Source organism: Erinaceus europaeus, chromosome 18 (assembly GCF_950295315.1).
Source record: "Erinaceus europaeus chromosome 18, mEriEur2.1, whole genome shotgun sequence".
NCBI classification, from domain to species: Eukaryota; Metazoa; Chordata; class Mammalia; order Eulipotyphla; family Erinaceidae; genus Erinaceus; species Erinaceus europaeus.
In genome coordinates, this window is record NC_080179.1 from 26,278,718 (window position 1) to 26,295,205 (window position 16,488).

The following is a 16,488-nucleotide window of genomic DNA, read 5'->3' on the forward strand; positions in this document are numbered from 1 at the left end:
CGAAACACTCTGGGGCTGTTTCCTTATCTGCAATACAAAAAGGATGATGATTTCAGATTCTTGGTAGATTAGATAATCTACGTACTTCCCTTTTCCATTCCATTAAGGTTCATCAGCAGCATTTATTAGCAATCCATCTCCCCACCCGGCAGCCCCCACCCCACCTTTAAAGTTTTCTTTTTTGGGGAAAAGACATCAGGGGCCATTTGAACCAAGCATGGCATATAATCAAGACTGTTACAATTCTAGACACCCCCCATTTCCATTTAACATAAAAGTACCAAAATTTTCATATTATCTCTCACATGTAGGTAGGGACGTAAATATGGAAAAGCAAGGGGTGGGGGATAAAAATGTTTCTTGGTAGAAATGAAGGGGCTGTATTCTTACCTGGGCACCAGACTCCAGCCAAAGGACAATTAACTGGAGATTGAAACCATCTGAACTCTGTAAAATCTGGGCAGGGCGACATGGATGGAAGGAATAATTTGTACTTTGTAGTTGGCTACAGGAGGGTGGGGAGTGGGATGGGGGTGGGGGGTGAGGCCTCAGAAAGGCTGGTGTGAGAAAGAAGCCAGATCAGAAACAAAGGGTAACATCAGCTGGAAAGTCCACTCAGCAGGTTTATAGCAGCCTAGTAAACTCCAGACTGCAGACCCTGGGGAGTTGTAAAGGCGGGGCTGGGGTCGCGGTAGCTACCTCCTGGTGTAAAGGAGCTGGTAGCAAGGAGAGTGTGCGTGGTGAAGACAACTGGCTAAAGCAAAGTATACAGACCAGCAAACTTTCCGCTGTTCAAGACCTGCGTGCAGACATGGGCTACCAGGGGCAGCTGTCCACCACCCCGCCGCAGGTACAGCTGAAAGTCAGGCTTCTAAAGCTTGATCACTGTATATTTCATTCAGCAGAGATTAGCTACCTTCCTTAGGCTTAGTACCCTGGGGTGGGGGTGGAGGTGGGGCTTTAATCTGACTTTATTTTTTTCTTGAAGGCACTTCAATTTCACAAAAATTATAGTATTGGTTTCATAAACGTGTATGTTGAGATTCCCTGCAGTAATCCTGAATTTGAAACATAATGTAATCAGGCTTTTTAGCATGGATTTTGTTTGCAAAGTTTTGTTGAACTATCAGCTGTTACTGTTGCTCTGTTTTAACCTTTACTGGCTTTAATACTATTATCATTACCTCTTGTTTTGTGTTAGTATTATACAGTGCATATTTATCTTAACATTTCCAGTTCCCAGAGCTAGTAAATATTTCATTGCTATTTTACATATTAAAATAGAGCTGTTTAGATGACAAGGAGACTCTCATTTCTGAAGATAAAGAGAAAACTTGTCATCAGTTTGCTGCTGTTTTTAATGTTGTCAACTCCATTATAGGATCTGGTATAATAGGTGAGTGCTGATGTGTCTGTGTGTGTGTATGTGTGTTTTGATTGAAGTAATGCTTTGGTTTATAACATTGCATGTTATAAGTGTACAGGTTCACACCTCTTCATGTGTATATTACCAACCACTCCTACCAAATTACCCTTCACCTCTGTCCACGGGTCCACCCCCACCCCCCACCATCTGCATTTTCCTCACTCTCCACCTTCATCCCATCTGATAATCTCGGTTTTGTTATTTAAAATTTAGTTAAAAGCTCATATTTAAGACTTTATTATGTTACAAGTATTCTTTGATTATTTCAAAGGAAAACATCTGAAATGATAAAATGGGTCATTTTCTTTCCTAAAATCTCTCCACCATGTGACAACGTGCACCACATCAACCTCTTATATGCTGATAAGATTATCTTTCATTCTTTTTCCAATTTGAGAACATTCACCACATGAGGAAGATTAAGTTGGCATTACTTGTGGGAAATGCTGAAAATCTTTTTCACAGACCACAAGATCAACTGATAGTGTTTCCTAATTTATTTATTTTTTTCTATTCCATGGTGTCTGTTAGTACCTGAAGAATCATTTTTATGGACTTCTAGAATTGTAAAACCTCCAGATACTTGTAAATATTGGAGGTAGAAAATTTTAATCAGAATAATCCTGAAAATTAACTTCACAGAATATTTCTTTATCCATCAATATAGTCTTAACATTTGAAGTACAGAGATGACTTTATGTTAATTTAAAACACCATTTAAACTGATTGGTTAGGTGAAAACATGATTTTGAATAAGTCAAGTAGTCATAACAGAAAAGAAACAGTTTCTATTTTTCAATATTTCAGAAGCAAGGGAACATTTTTAATTAGATGCATTACACTATTGAGGCAGTTATTTTTATGATGTTTATTGTTCTGTTCTACGAAAACATTCAATTTAAGAAGGTACTGGAACAAAATGAAATTCCATAAACTGGAATTTTAAGAGAGAATGTAAATTTTTCCTAGAGAGATTTGACATATCAGACTCAGTCATCATCATTGTTTGTCTAGATTGAGCTACTTTTCTTACAAAGTAGTATGTCTTACTTCTGCTTGTTTCTATATAATGCTTTGGAGCAGACTGTAAGATAGACTTGTTTGAACACCCCCCCACACACACACTGCTAGGAAGGTGTGGGCAGCTCTTCTTGGCAAAATTCCAGAGTCAATTCCTGACATGAACACTCCAAGATGATCTATGCCAGCAGTACAAAAAAAAAAAAAATCCTCCCTTTAGAAAGTGCCTCTTACACTCAGCAGAATTGTTAAAAGAGAATATCTTTCAGACAATAAAAAGTCTGGGTAGAATTATTATTATTTTTTTTACTCGGCTCTGGCTTATGATGGTGCTGGGGACTGAACCTGGGTCTTCCAGAGCCTCAGGCATGGCATGAGAGAGTCTCTCTGTATAACCATTATGCTATCTACCCCCATCCATTAGAAATATTTTAAGGTGGTCCAAGAGGTGGCGCAGTGGATGGGGCACTGGACTCTCAAACATGAGGTCCTGAGTTTGATCCCCAGCAGCACATGTACCAGAGTGATGTCTGGTTCTTTCTCTGTCTCTCTCCTATCCTTCTCATAAATAAATAAAATCTTTTTAAAAAAAAGAAATATTTTAAGCATGCTTTATCTTAAATATTTTATTGTTCATTTTCAAAATATATCCTAAGATGCAATTTTAGATAACCCTTGCAGCTATATATATATTTTTTCCTCCCATTTTCCTACATGACTGCCCCATTTTGACTTCCAGGGTGCATATTTCTTCATATCCTGGTCATTTCTGGGCCATTACACTCTTTATATTATTGAGTATATGCCATTGCTCCCCCAATCTAAAGTGTAAACTGGTATCTGTTTTCCACTTACTTTAAAAAAAAATACATATAAAAACTTTTCATTATATTGTATAAACTTTGGCATGTCCTTAGCTTACAATAGTTTATTTTAAAATAATGTTAATATTTAATTTTAGTAGTAATATTTATTGTTTGTATTGTCATATAAATATGTAAATTTAGATAACATAGTAAATACAGGAAGTATGGTAATACTTCCATATTTCTATATACCTTATCAATGTGATGGAAGGGACATTTTGTGTTTTGTCAGGACTACCTTATTCAATGAAGCAAGCTGGCTTTCCTCTGGGAATATTGCTTTTATTCTGGGTTTCATATATTACAGGTAAAATGCTATGTAATTGTTTACTCTAATTTAAATTATGCAGTCTGTTTTACACACACACACACACACACACACACACACACTTAGCAATTGAATTTCCTATTTAAAAAGTGCATCCAAGAACCCTAAATAATTTAGACACTTATGTTCCAGGAGATTTACTTGCTAATCCTTGGAAGAGATTAGAAAAAGTAGAAAAGAATTACATGTTACTCTGCCTAAATCCTTTTCATGAGTTTTTTTTTTTTCTACTTTACGCACAAAAGGTAGGCGGTGGAGTCATTCTAGATGCTAGTTATGATCGAGAGATTGCTCTGAAAGTGGAAGCATCGGAGCTTCCATTCCCACAAAACAATCTGGGCAGCTGCTACATAGTTGAGCAGCCGTTTCCAGCTGCCACTTGTCTATGCAAGTGGACTTGAAAACGCTCATGCTCACAGCGCCGGTTTCCTTCCCCCTTCCCATCCTCATCTCATCTACACCTGCCCATGCATCCTGGCTGCCACCGTTTGAAGGCTGCAGTAATTACGTCTTCTCTTTGGCTTCACTTTTTCTGTGTGACATATTCATTCACAGTTGGCCACTCTGTCATCTAAATGCGGATTTTATAACTTTTCTGTACTCACTTGTGGTTTAGTGAGTTTCTGAAAAAAAAAAAATCCTGGTTACATTTTGTTGAGTTTCCAGATGATTTCTTGTTGCTTTTTCTTATTTAATAGATTGACAGTGATCTGAAATGGCTTCTACCCCATAGCCACACAATTGGACAACATTTCAGACTTCGAAGAGCAACCTGTTAACTCTATTGTGTTTCCTTAGGGGGACTCAAACATAGCAAACCGTATAGTATATACCAAGTCAGCACCAGTGCTACTGACTTTTTACCTTTACTTTCATACCACTTCCACAACTGGAACTACTTCTGACTTTTTCAACTCTTAATTTGTATCTTAAAATCTGAAACTTAATATTTTAGGTCTGGGAATTTTGTGTTTACTCAGTTACTGGTGTTTAAAATTGCATTCTATTATGACACATTTATCAAACTAAAAAAAAAATCAGTAAAAGATTATGTTACCAAGTCAGTAAACACCAACACAACACTGATATCCTCTCAGCATAATAGGTAATGACTTATTTAAGTGTGGTGTAATATATGTATACACACATTCAAAACCAGTAGGTAGAACAAAAGAACTATACATGTTCTCTGCAGCAGTTGAGCAGAATAAGCAGTTTGCTAAAACTAGATTACACTGAAAATTACTTCCTCAACTAAATCTATAAATAACCCAATAGCAAAGACCATGAACAGTCATTTGCAAAGTCATATATTCCAAATGTATTGATCAGTGTAAGTTACTCTTGCTAATTTACTTGCTTTACAAACTTTGATCAAGCATGACCACAGAAAATGTAATAGACTATGACTCACAATTCTTCCTTAGGCTTTTATGAATAAACTATAATATTGAATCCTTCTTGAATTTTACATTATAACTGCATAATTGTTTGCGGAGCCATTCTTTGTCTATCCTAGATTAACAAGTAATTTTTTTATGCTCTGTTTTCGTGTTTGTGAAATGTTGAGGAATGAAAAATAGTCATATTTCCTTTTTTTTTTTTTTTTTGTTACTAGGGTTACCACTGGGACTTAGTGCCTGCACAACTCCACTGCCTCTAGAGACTAGAGAGGAAGGGAGGAGAAAGGAATAGAGAGGGAGACTTGTAGCATTGTCCCAAAACTCCAGAAGTTTCCCCCTGCAGGTGGGAATTGAGGACTTGAACTTGCTCATGGTAACATGTGCATCTTATTGGGTATGCCACCACTAGATCCTAATACCCAGTAATTGTATTTATAACAAAGGATTTTGTCTTAGGATATGTAAGATCCCATTCAGACTTCAGTACATTACACACCTTTCCTATGGAGGTTTTTCTAGTTTTAAGCAATGGAAGTAGAACCATTTTTTGTTTTTATTGTGCTCATAGAATATTTTAAAATCTACTAAAGGGGGAGTCCGGAGGTAGCACAGCGGGTTAAGCGCAGCACGTGGGGTTAAGCGCACATGGGGTTAAGCGCACGTGGTGCCAAGCGCAAGGACCGGCCTAGGGATCCCGGTTCGAGCCCCTAGCTCCCCACCTGCAAGAGAGTCGCTTCACAGGTGGTGAAGCAGGCCTGAAGGTGACCAACTTTCTCTCCCCTCTCTGTTTTTCCCTCCTCTCTACATTTCTCTCTGTCCTATCCAATAACGACAACATCAATAACAACAATAATAACTACAATAATAAAAAAACAAGGGCAACAAAAGGAAAAATAAATATAATTTTTTAAAAATCTACTAAAGAGGATTGGGTTCTGATCCACCTGTTAGAGAGTATACGTTGCCATGTTTGAGGACTAGGTTTGAGCTCCCAGTTCCCACTTATCGGCTGCAAGCTCCACTAGTGGTCGAGTAGTGCTGCAGGTACCTGCATTTTTCTGTCTTTCTCCCTTTCTTTCTCTCTCTAATCCTCTCATAAAGAAAGGAAAATGACCACAGAGCCCCCGTGCTAACCCTAGTGGCAAAATACACATATGTGGATTATAGAGTGTAGTCTGCATATCCTTTTCTGTCCAGTTCACTGTATAGGTATTTTAAAGTATATCTGTATTCCAATTGATGAATGAAAAACTGGAAAATTAGTTTTATTTCTCAATAGTAATTAAATCAAAATGTTAAAACTTGTATTAAATCTGACATTTGCTATTTTCGCCAGACTTTTCCCTTATTTTATTGATAAAAGGAGGAACTCTTTCTGGAACTGACACTTACCAGTCTTTGGTCAATAAAACCTTCGGCTTTGCAGGGTTTCTCCTCCTCTCTGTTTTACAGTTTTTATACCCATTTATAGGTAAGACATGTGTATATGACTGTTGTAATTACTCTTATGTACAGATAACCATTTCTGGATAAGATAGTTTTTAATAGTTATTAGTCATTAAGAATTAATAGTAACTGAAATAATTGTTATTTTCCACAACAAATGTTTATTTATTTATTTTTAGTAATGTCCTTCATTATTTTATAATCTGCCTATTTGGCTTACTGAGTATTTCATAGAAATAAAACAAGAGTGATATTTATTAGGTTAATGGTTGTGCTTTCCAAGTTTGGTGAAAATTAGAATGATCTGACATGAGAAATGTGTGTTTTTCTGGCTGAAATACACTTTTGTAGCCTAAGGGTTTCTAGAAGTCACATACAAGATCAACATACCACTTAAAGTTTGTACCAAAATAGTAAAAAGGCCATTTAGCCCTTTTATTTTATTTATTTATTTTTTTGCTACCGGGGTTATCATCGGGGCTGGGTGTTACCACTATGAATCCAGCACTCCCAGTGACTATTTTTTTCCTGTTTAAATTTATTTTCCTATTTTATTTGACTGGATAAAGAAAAAATTGAGAGGGGAAGGAGAGATTGAGAGGAAGAGAGATGACACCTACAGACCTACTTCACTGCTTATGAAGCTTCTGGGGGGACCTTGCACATGGTGATATGTGGGAGCAACTGGGTGCACCAGGCCAGGCCAGCCACTGCCTTCCCCTCCCCCTCCCCCTCCCCTCAGCTCCCACCCCACCCCCAACCACCACAAGCCACAGCTGAGCAGTCTATATATATATTTTTTTTTTTAAAAAAAACTTGTATGTATTGATAATTACAATATATTGGGATATGAGAACAGATTTCTTTCAAAATATTTAAGATGAAATATGTGACTACTGTTTTAACTGTTTTAAGCTATGACAAGTTACAACATAATAATTGGGGACACACTGAGCAAAGTTTTCCAAAGAATCCCAGGAGGTAAGTTAATATATTCATTTTAGATCATTATTTACAAGTAACATGGTTCATAGTACTATAAGATATTTACATTCTGAGAAGTCGAATAACTCTATATGTCTGGCATGTTCCTAAAATATTCATCTACAGTGTAATTCAGTTCTTATTTTATTTAAAAATGTTGATATTATTTTGAAGGTAGAACTTTCTGAATATACATTTTTAAATTAATGTGGGTTAGACTACTTAATCAGGGGAGTCAGGCAGTAGCCCACTGGGTTAAGCACAGGTGGTGCAAAGTGCAAGGACTGGTATAAGGACCTGAGTTTGAGCCCTGGCTCCCCACCTGCAGGGGAGTCGCTTCACAAGCAGTGAAGTGGGTCTGCAGATGTCTATCTTTCTCTCTCCCTGTCTTCCCTTCCTTTCTCGATTTCTCTCTGTCTGATACAACAACAAAGACATCAATAACAACAATAACTACAACAATAAAATAACAAGGGCACCAAAAGGGAATAAATAAATAAATGTTTTTTTTAAAAAAGAAAACTTAATCAGGTAACTTTTATACAATAAAGCCACTAAAAGGACATAATCATTACTACTTTATGCTCAAACAATGCTCGGTAATCAGTTAATAGTTGTTTGTTCCCATAATGGTGTGAACAAGAATCTCATGACATATAATTTTCCTTGATAACATGTTTTTCCCTGAAAAGGCAGATGCATTTTCCTAAGAGATAAGCACCACCTCTTATTACTTGACCGTGAGCATCTTCCTTAGCCTCGTTGTACTTCATTGCTTTCATCTGTAAATTGAAAAGACTCAGTAAAATAGGCCCCAGAGAGTTTCGTGGGGGGAATCAGTAAGTTCAGATGTGTCAAGTACATAGAACTGTACCTACCACAAAATAAATGCCCTGTAAATATTTTATAAAATTATATTATTACACTAAGTATAATAGTAACTATAATTAGTAGTAAGTAAGAGTATTACTATACTTAAAAAGCTGTATGTTTTAAGTACCTTATGCTGCCTAGTACCAAGTCTCTGTGGTAACATTTTCTTATGTACCATTTTTATTCTAGTATTTTATTTTATTAATTTTCCCTAATAGGGCCTTGCATCTGCATGAGTCCACTGCTCTTGGTGGACTTCCCCCCCTCCTTTAGTTTCAAAGAGAGAGAGAGAGAAAGAGAAAGAGAGAGAGAGGGGAGGGGAGAGGGATGGAGAAACATCACAACACTGAGGAGCTCCCACTTAGTGCTGTGTATAGGGTCCCCCATTTGGTGCTGGTAGCTTGAACCTAGATCCCCATGCATGGTCAAGTGTGTTCTATTGGATGAGTCATATTCTAGACCTTAGTATATAGCATTTCTTAAATAATCAAATTAAGTTTTATCTCACTATTTGCATCAATGTATAATTCAATGATCTGATAATTTAATATAGTAAAATTAATACATATTCCTATGAGCATTGATGAATAAATATAGTAAGTTAATTGCAACCACATTCAAAATATAGATTATTCTCATCAACCTTTCCAAAGTTTCCCTAGTCCCCTTTGTTGTCTAGCCCTTTCTCATCTCCAGCTCCCGGTACACACAGATTTTATTTTTCACAAGTTTGACTTTTTCAAGAAAGTTAAGCTTATACAGTATGTAGTCTGAAAGATTGACTTCTTCAGCTTAGTTCAGTACAGCAGTAATGGTGCTATTTGTTTTTAAGTTGTTACAAGAGTATTTCATTTTCACCCAATTGAGAAGCATTTGATTGCTACCAGTTTGGGGGTGGTTATGAAAATGCCACAGTAAACACATTTTGTGGGGTGTAGGGAGGCTGATTATTTACAGAGCAGTCATTGACGCATGGGTATAATTTCCACTATGCACTAGTACCCCACAGTTCTCTTTCATCCCTCCCTCACTTCCTTCCTAGAAGTCCTTTGCTTTTGGTGCAATTCCCAGTCCACATTTCACTCTGTGTTCTCCTTTCCTGTCCCTATTTATTTAGGCCCACTTAATAAAAAGCTTAATAAAGAGCACAAGTGCTTTTAAGTGAGATCATTTGGTATTTGCCCTTCTCTTTTTGGCTTACTTCACTTAACCTGATGTTTTCAAGTTCCATCCAATATGACACAAAGGAGATGACTTCATCATTTCTAACAAGGGAGTAATATATCGTTCTGTATATATGCCACAATTAAAAAAAATTATTTATTTCAAAAAGGAGACATTAACAAAACCATAGAATAAAAGGGGTACAACTCCACCAAATTCCTACCACCAGAACTCCGTATCCCATCCCTTCCCTTGATAGCTTTCCTATTCTTTATCCCTCTGGGAGTATGGACCCAAGGTCATTGTGGGATGCAGAAGGTGGAAGGTCTGGCTTCTGTAATTGCTTCCCCACTGAACATGGGTGCTGCTGGTCAATCCATACTCCCAGCCTGCCTCTCTCTTTCCCTAGTAGGTTGGGGCTCTGGGGAAGCAGAGCTCCAGGACACATTGGTGGGGTCATCTGTCCAGGGAAGTCTGTTCGGCATCATGCTAGCATCTAAAACCTGGCAGTTGAAAAGAGAGTTAACATACAAAGCCAAACAAATTGTTGAGCAATCATGGACCTAAAGGCTGGAATAGTGCAGATGAAGGGGGGGGGGGGGTACTCACTGCAGACTGTTGTGTACTTTTGCTTTCAGGTATATATTTTGCCCTAGTTTATGGATACATGTGAGGACATATGCTCTATCTCATGGGACCTGTCACTCATCTGTCCTTAGATACCTGGGTTTCTTCCAGGTTTTGATATTACAAATTATGCTGCTATAAACACATTTATACATAGATCTCTTCTGAAAGGTGTTTTTGTTTCCTTTGTGGAAATCCCCAGGAGAGGAATTGCTGGATCATAGAGTAGTTCAATTCCTAGTGTTCTGAGAAATCTTTAGACTGTTTTCCACAAGGTTTGGATGAATTTGCTTTCCCACAAGCAGTACAGAAGTGTTCCTTTCCCCCCCACATCATCTCTAGCATTTGTTGTTTCTGTCCTTTCTGATGTACGACATTCTCACAGGTGTAAAGTGGCATCTCATTATCCTTATTTGCATTTCTTTGATAATCAATGGCTTTGAGCACTTTTTTATGTGTCTATTGAAGCTTTGGGTCTCTTCCTTAGTAATGCTATAAAGTTTCTTCCCATGTCCTCACCCCATTTTCTAATGGAATTGGTGGTTTTTTTGTTTGTTTGTTTTTTACACTGAGTTTATTGAATTCTTTATCTATTTTGGTTATTAGTTCTTTATCTAAATTATGTTGTATAAAGATCTTCTCCCAACCCGTAGGGTGTCTTTCTGTTAAAGTGTAGGTATCCTTTGCTGTGCAGAAGCTTTTCAGTTTGATGTAGTCCCATTGATTTTTTTGTTGTTGTTGTTCTGATTTTTTCTGTTTTGTTTTGTTTTTGTTGTTGGATTTGAATCTTTGAAAATCTTTTTGAAGCATAGATCACTAAGTGTTCTGCCAATGTTTGCTTCTATGTATTTAATGGTTTCTGGCCTAATGTCCATGTCTTCAGTCCACTTGGAGTTAACTTTTGTACACAGTGATATGTGGAGGTCCAATTTGATTCACTCAGATATTACAATCTAACTTTTCTAACACCACTTGTTGAAGAGACTCTCTTTTCTCCTTTCTCCATTTAATGTTTTGCCCCCTCCTATTGACCATGGGGGGGGGGCTATTTCTGGGCTTTCAATTCTATTTCACTGGTCTATGTGTCTATTTTGGTTACAATACCAGACAGTTTTGATTATAGTTGTGATGCCTCCAGTATATTCTTTTTCTCAAAATTGTTTTGGCAACCCCAGAGAGTTTATGATTTCAGCCAAATTTTTATAACTTTTGCTTTATCCCTTTAATATTTGGTGGTATCTTTATGAATATGATATATGGTTCTGGGTAGTGTGGCCATTTTGACAATGTTGATTCTTCCTACCTAAGAGCACGGGATATCTTTCCATTTCTTTGTAACTTTTCTATTTCCATGAAGAATGACTCACAGTTCCAGTCTTTTACTGAAGATGACAGGAGGAGGAAGAGTTGACATTAGAGTAAGAAACTCAGTGTCTTGTGGTGGACAGAGATGGTACTTTGGTGAGATATGGGGTGTTCTAACACGTTTTGTGGAGATGTAAAATCATTCCCTAGAGACATGACAGTCTTATAAAACATTTCTTAAATTAAAAATATATATATTGAAAAGGAACAAAGCAAGGTAGAAGCAAAAATCATTACGAGGTTCTTAAAATAATTTAAAGGTAAAATATATTATTATTTGAACAACAGGCTTATTCTTGCCATTTTAGATTTCCATGGTTGTGAATAATTTCTACTTTTACATGATTTTATAGAATTTATTCTTAAAAAGATAATTATTAGAGGCCGGGTGGTGGTGCACCTGGTGGAGCACACATGTTGCAGTCCTCACGGACCTGGGTTCGACCCCCCAGTCCCCACCTGCAGGGGGAAAGCTTTGCAAGTGGTGAAGCAGTGCCTCAGGTGTCTCTTTCTCTCTTCCTCTCTGTCCCTGCCCTCTCAATTTCTGGCCGTCTCTATCCAATAAATAAAGATAACTTAAAACATTTTTAAACCATAATTATTGAATAGTATTTAGTAATATGTAATTATAAGTGCTTGATAATTTAACATGTCACTGATGTGTTATTTATATCTATGAATGACTTGTAATGTTTACTGTGTTTCAGTTGACCCAGAAAACCCCTTTATTGGTCGCCGCTTTATCATTGTGCTTTCTACAGTCGTCTTTACTCTGCCTTTGTCCTTGTACCGAGATATAACAAAGCTTGGAAAGGTAATTTTTTACATTTTAAATAGACTTGAAAATGCACTTTGTTATCTGCATTAATTTTGTCAAACTACTGTCTGTGAAACTAGGTTCTGTATTACAGCAATGACTTATAGCTTCCTTTAGTTTACTTAGAATTGGGCTAGACTAAGCTATGGTTGAATCTTTATTTTGAGAAACTGATGATGTTAAGTTAATGAATGTGAATTAAACAAATACTTTCTTTTCTAAGGTAAGTATTCTGATGTCAGATCCTGTAAGTTTAGAAAATACAAAAATTATATTTAAATCTAATATATTTAAAAATATTCTATCACTATTTAGAGATAGAGTAAATGATTAGAAATCAAACTAATGATGCCAATTAAGCATTCATTAACATAGATATTTGTATATTACAATTTCCATCCTGCCTTTGTTCTGCAGTGAATCGTAACATCAATGTGGTGAGTGTCTAATTGTTGAGAACTTAGAAAATATTGGGGGCTAGGCAGTGGCACATTGGCTTAAGCACACATAGTACAAAGCACCAGGACCCTCTCAAGGATACTGGTTCGAGTCCCAGGCTTCCCACCTGCAGGAGGGTCGTTTCACAAGTAATGAAGCAGGTCTTCAGGTGTCTTATCTTTCTCTTCTCTTCCCCTCCTCCTGTAATTTCTCTCTGTTCTGTCCAAAAAAGAAAAGAAAAGAAAAAATGGCCTTTAGGAGCAATGGATTCTTAGTGCCAGCACAGACACCGATAGTCCTGGAGGCAAAAAAAAAAAAATTAGAAAATATTTATAATTCATAGTTATAAAGAAAAATGTTGACTGCTTTCTAATGAAGTCAATAAAGTAATTATTCAAATCATCTCCTATGTTCATCTGCACATATTAGCCTTTTTCTGGTTGTATTTTATTCATTAGTCAAGGAACATTTGTATTTAGGCGAAAATATTTTTGGTGCTATATCTAAAGGATATAGCACCATTTAAATGGAAATTTTACTTAAAAGAGGTTAATACATATATCTTGATATTCTAGTTTGTGAAAGCCAATAACTAACTTAATTATATTTTTCAGTGTGTATTCACAGCTAGAAAGTCTCCTTCCATTCAGAGTTGAGAGTGGAGATGATTTTAGAGTATTTTGGCCTCTATACTTTCTTTCCCTCCTAGTCATCTAGAATTCACCAAAAGGAAGTTATTTTGTAAGTTAACTGAAATATTTCCATTTCCAGTGTACCTATGTTATATCTTCTGAGAGCATGCCATTCATGAAATGAAAGCTAGAATATTTTCTTCTTAATAATTAAATATCTGTCCTTAAATGTCTCATATAACTGTCATACTTCAATATCAAAATAAATCTCTCAGTGAGCAAAGCAGAGCAGTTAGGAACCTTGATGTGGCATCATATTTCTTGGATTTGAGTTCCACTCCTATCACTTTCAAGCCTTGTGACCTTGGGAATGTTATTTAATATCTTAATTTTTCAGTAGGAGAGAGAATTCATGATAAAGCCATCTTTCTAGTCAAAAGACAACCCCAGAAAAAGGTTAATAGCTTTTCAGGTAAAATAAAATAAATTTGTATGTTTTTATTAGAGGAAAAGTGTCTAAACTATGCTTATCTGTTAGAAAATTAAAAACAGGGAGTTAGGCGGTAGCCTAGCCGGTTGAGCGCACGTGGTGCAAAGTGCAAGGACCGGTGGATCCGGGTTTGAGCTCCCGGATCCCCACCTGCAGGGGAGTCCTTTCACAGGCGGTGAAGCAGGTCTGCAGGTGTCTATCTTTCTCTCCTCCTCTCTGTCTTCCCCTCCTCTCTCCATTTCTCTCTGTCCTATCCAACAACGACGACATCAACAACAATAATGATAACCACAACAAGGCTAAAGCAACAAGGGCAACAAAAGGGGGAAAATTAAAAACAGAAGCACGTAACTCAATGTCACGAATATACAGAAGACATACATACCAGTTACTATATTAATCAGTTGAAATAATGACAAAAGACAGAGAAAGAATCAAAAGTGAACTAGAAACACAAGTCAAAAGGCAAAATCACATGGGGGGGGAAATAGACTAATAATTAGAAAATCAAAAGGAAAAAACACAGGAATAACAAAGGATGTGTGTGAGTAGCTGCTGAGGCTTAAGGGTAAGATAAGAGTTTGGTATGAGGGGATAAGATAAAGACATAGGCAGAAGGAACAATTATAGATAGAATAAAGCACAAGTCAATGCAGAAGTTGGGTCTGTAGAAAAAAAGTTGAAAATAATTGTACTTTTACTTTCGTAAACCAAAATCACCTGCATCTGTATGCTACATAAGAAGCCACTAGAAATTTCTTCAATTGTGTTGCAGGATTGTGACAGTCCTGTATAATACTTGATTCTATTTAAGAGAGAAGAACCAGGACTGTTATCTGATTAAAAAAAAAAGGCACATGCCAAAGGTCTGAGTATTAATTTCTAAGAATAAATAGCTGAATAATTATATTAAAAACCTGTAGGGGGGGTTGGAAGGGGGTGGGGGGGTCGGGAAGGGGTGGGGGAGGTCGGTCGGTGTGGCAGTGGGTTAAGCGCATGTGGCGCAAAGCGCAAGGACAGGCTCGAGCCCCCAGCTCCCCATCTGCAGGGAAGTCGCTTCACAGGTGGTGAAGCAGGTCTGCAGGTGTCTGTCCTTCTCTCCCCCTCTCTGTCTTCCCCTCCTCTCTCCATTTCTCTCTGTCCTATCCAACAACGAACAACATCAACAATGGCAATAATAATAACCACAACGAGGCTACAACAACAAGGGCAACAAAAGGGGGGAAAATGGCCTCCAGGAGTGGTGGATTCATGGTGCAGGCACCGAGCCCAGCAATAACCCTGGAGGAAAAAAAAAAAAAACCTGTAGCAGCTGTGGAAGTAGGTCAACTGGTAGATCATTGGGCTTGTACACCTTAGGTTCCCAATTCAATCCTTGCCACTGCATTTACCAAGAATGGTGCTGTGGACTCTTTCTTCCTTCCTTTCTTTCTTTTTTCCTTCTTTCTTCCTTTCCTTTCTTTCTTTTTTCTTCTTTCTTGCTTTTTTTCTTTTTTCTTCTGTCTCATGTGCAACACCCTCTCTCATGTGTGATAAGATAAATCTTGGATGGCAAAATAACTTACTTGATAGTGCACTGCTTTACCGTGTGTGATCCAGGTTCCAGACTGACCCTACCTCCCCCAATCACATTGAAGGAAACTTTGGTGCTGTAATTTCTTGCCTTCTCTCTCGCTGTTTCTGTCTGGTTCTTTCTATTTGAAAAAGCCTGGAGATGAATTCTTAGAGCCAAATACATAAATACATCTTAAGAAATTATACTACCTAAGGGGGCAGGACAGTGGTGCACCTGGTTAAACCCACGAAGTAATAAGTGCAAGGACCTATGGAAGAATCTGGGTTCAAGCCCTCGCTCCCCACCTGCATCTGGGAGGCTTTGTGAGCAACAGCGACAACAACAACAACAACAAAATGGCCCCTGGGAGCAGTGGATTTGGCCTCCAGCACTGAGCCCCAGTCCCCAGCGATAACTCTGGAGGCAAAAAAATCAAATAAAAAATAATGTGTGTGTGTTTGTGTGTAAGTTTATTGAAAGAGAAATACCTAATATTTTCAATAAAACAACACCTATGCTAACTTTTTTTTTACATTCTATTTTGCAGATCTCTTTTATTTCTACACTTCTAACAACACTGATTCTTGGAATTGTAATTGCAAGGACAGTTTCATTAAGTTCATCTATGTAAGTTTGGTGCTATGCTTATGGTAACTCTTTGTTTATAGCCATGTTCTAGAGAAAATGAGATATGTGAAGTCATCATAGTATCAGATACATTGTTTGTCTTCACTATTTGACAAAATAAGAGAAATTAATTACAGGTAAGCAGATATGCATTTTTCAATTGCAACCATATGGCTGATGAGATTATACTGAGATTGCTGATTATTTGCCCAAGAATTGGAATAAGGAAGGAATTAAAATTTTTTTCTCTGAATTATTTTACTGAGGAAATTAATGGTTCACTGAATACTTGCTGATACATTAGTATAATTATAAAAGTACTCATTTGATTGTTAGAAATAAATAATAATAAGTATTAGTCCCATACAACATTCACAGTGCCTAGATACTATGAATATAATTTCTTGGGAGTCAGGTGGTAGCGCAA

General features: G+C 37.2%; 1 protein-coding gene across 1 annotated transcript in view; it reads left to right on the plus strand.

Moving 5' to 3' along the window:
* Nucleotides 1-645: 645 nt before the first annotated feature.
* The window catches only part of SLC38A11 (solute carrier family 38 member 11), a 58,639-nt gene continuing 42,796 nt past the window's right edge, over nt 646-16,488 (plus strand). The window contains exons 1-7 of the mRNA XM_060178266.1: nt 646-850; nt 1,285-1,396; nt 3,545-3,619; nt 6,380-6,514; nt 7,405-7,470; nt 12,210-12,316; nt 15,982-16,061. Coding sequence (XP_060034249.1) covers nt 812-850; nt 1,285-1,396; nt 3,545-3,619; nt 6,380-6,514; nt 7,405-7,470; nt 12,210-12,316; nt 15,982-16,061 — 614 coding nt within the window. The 5' untranslated portion in view covers nt 646-811. The remainder of the gene's footprint in view (nt 851-1,284; nt 1,397-3,544; nt 3,620-6,379; nt 6,515-7,404; nt 7,471-12,209; nt 12,317-15,981; nt 16,062-16,488) is intronic.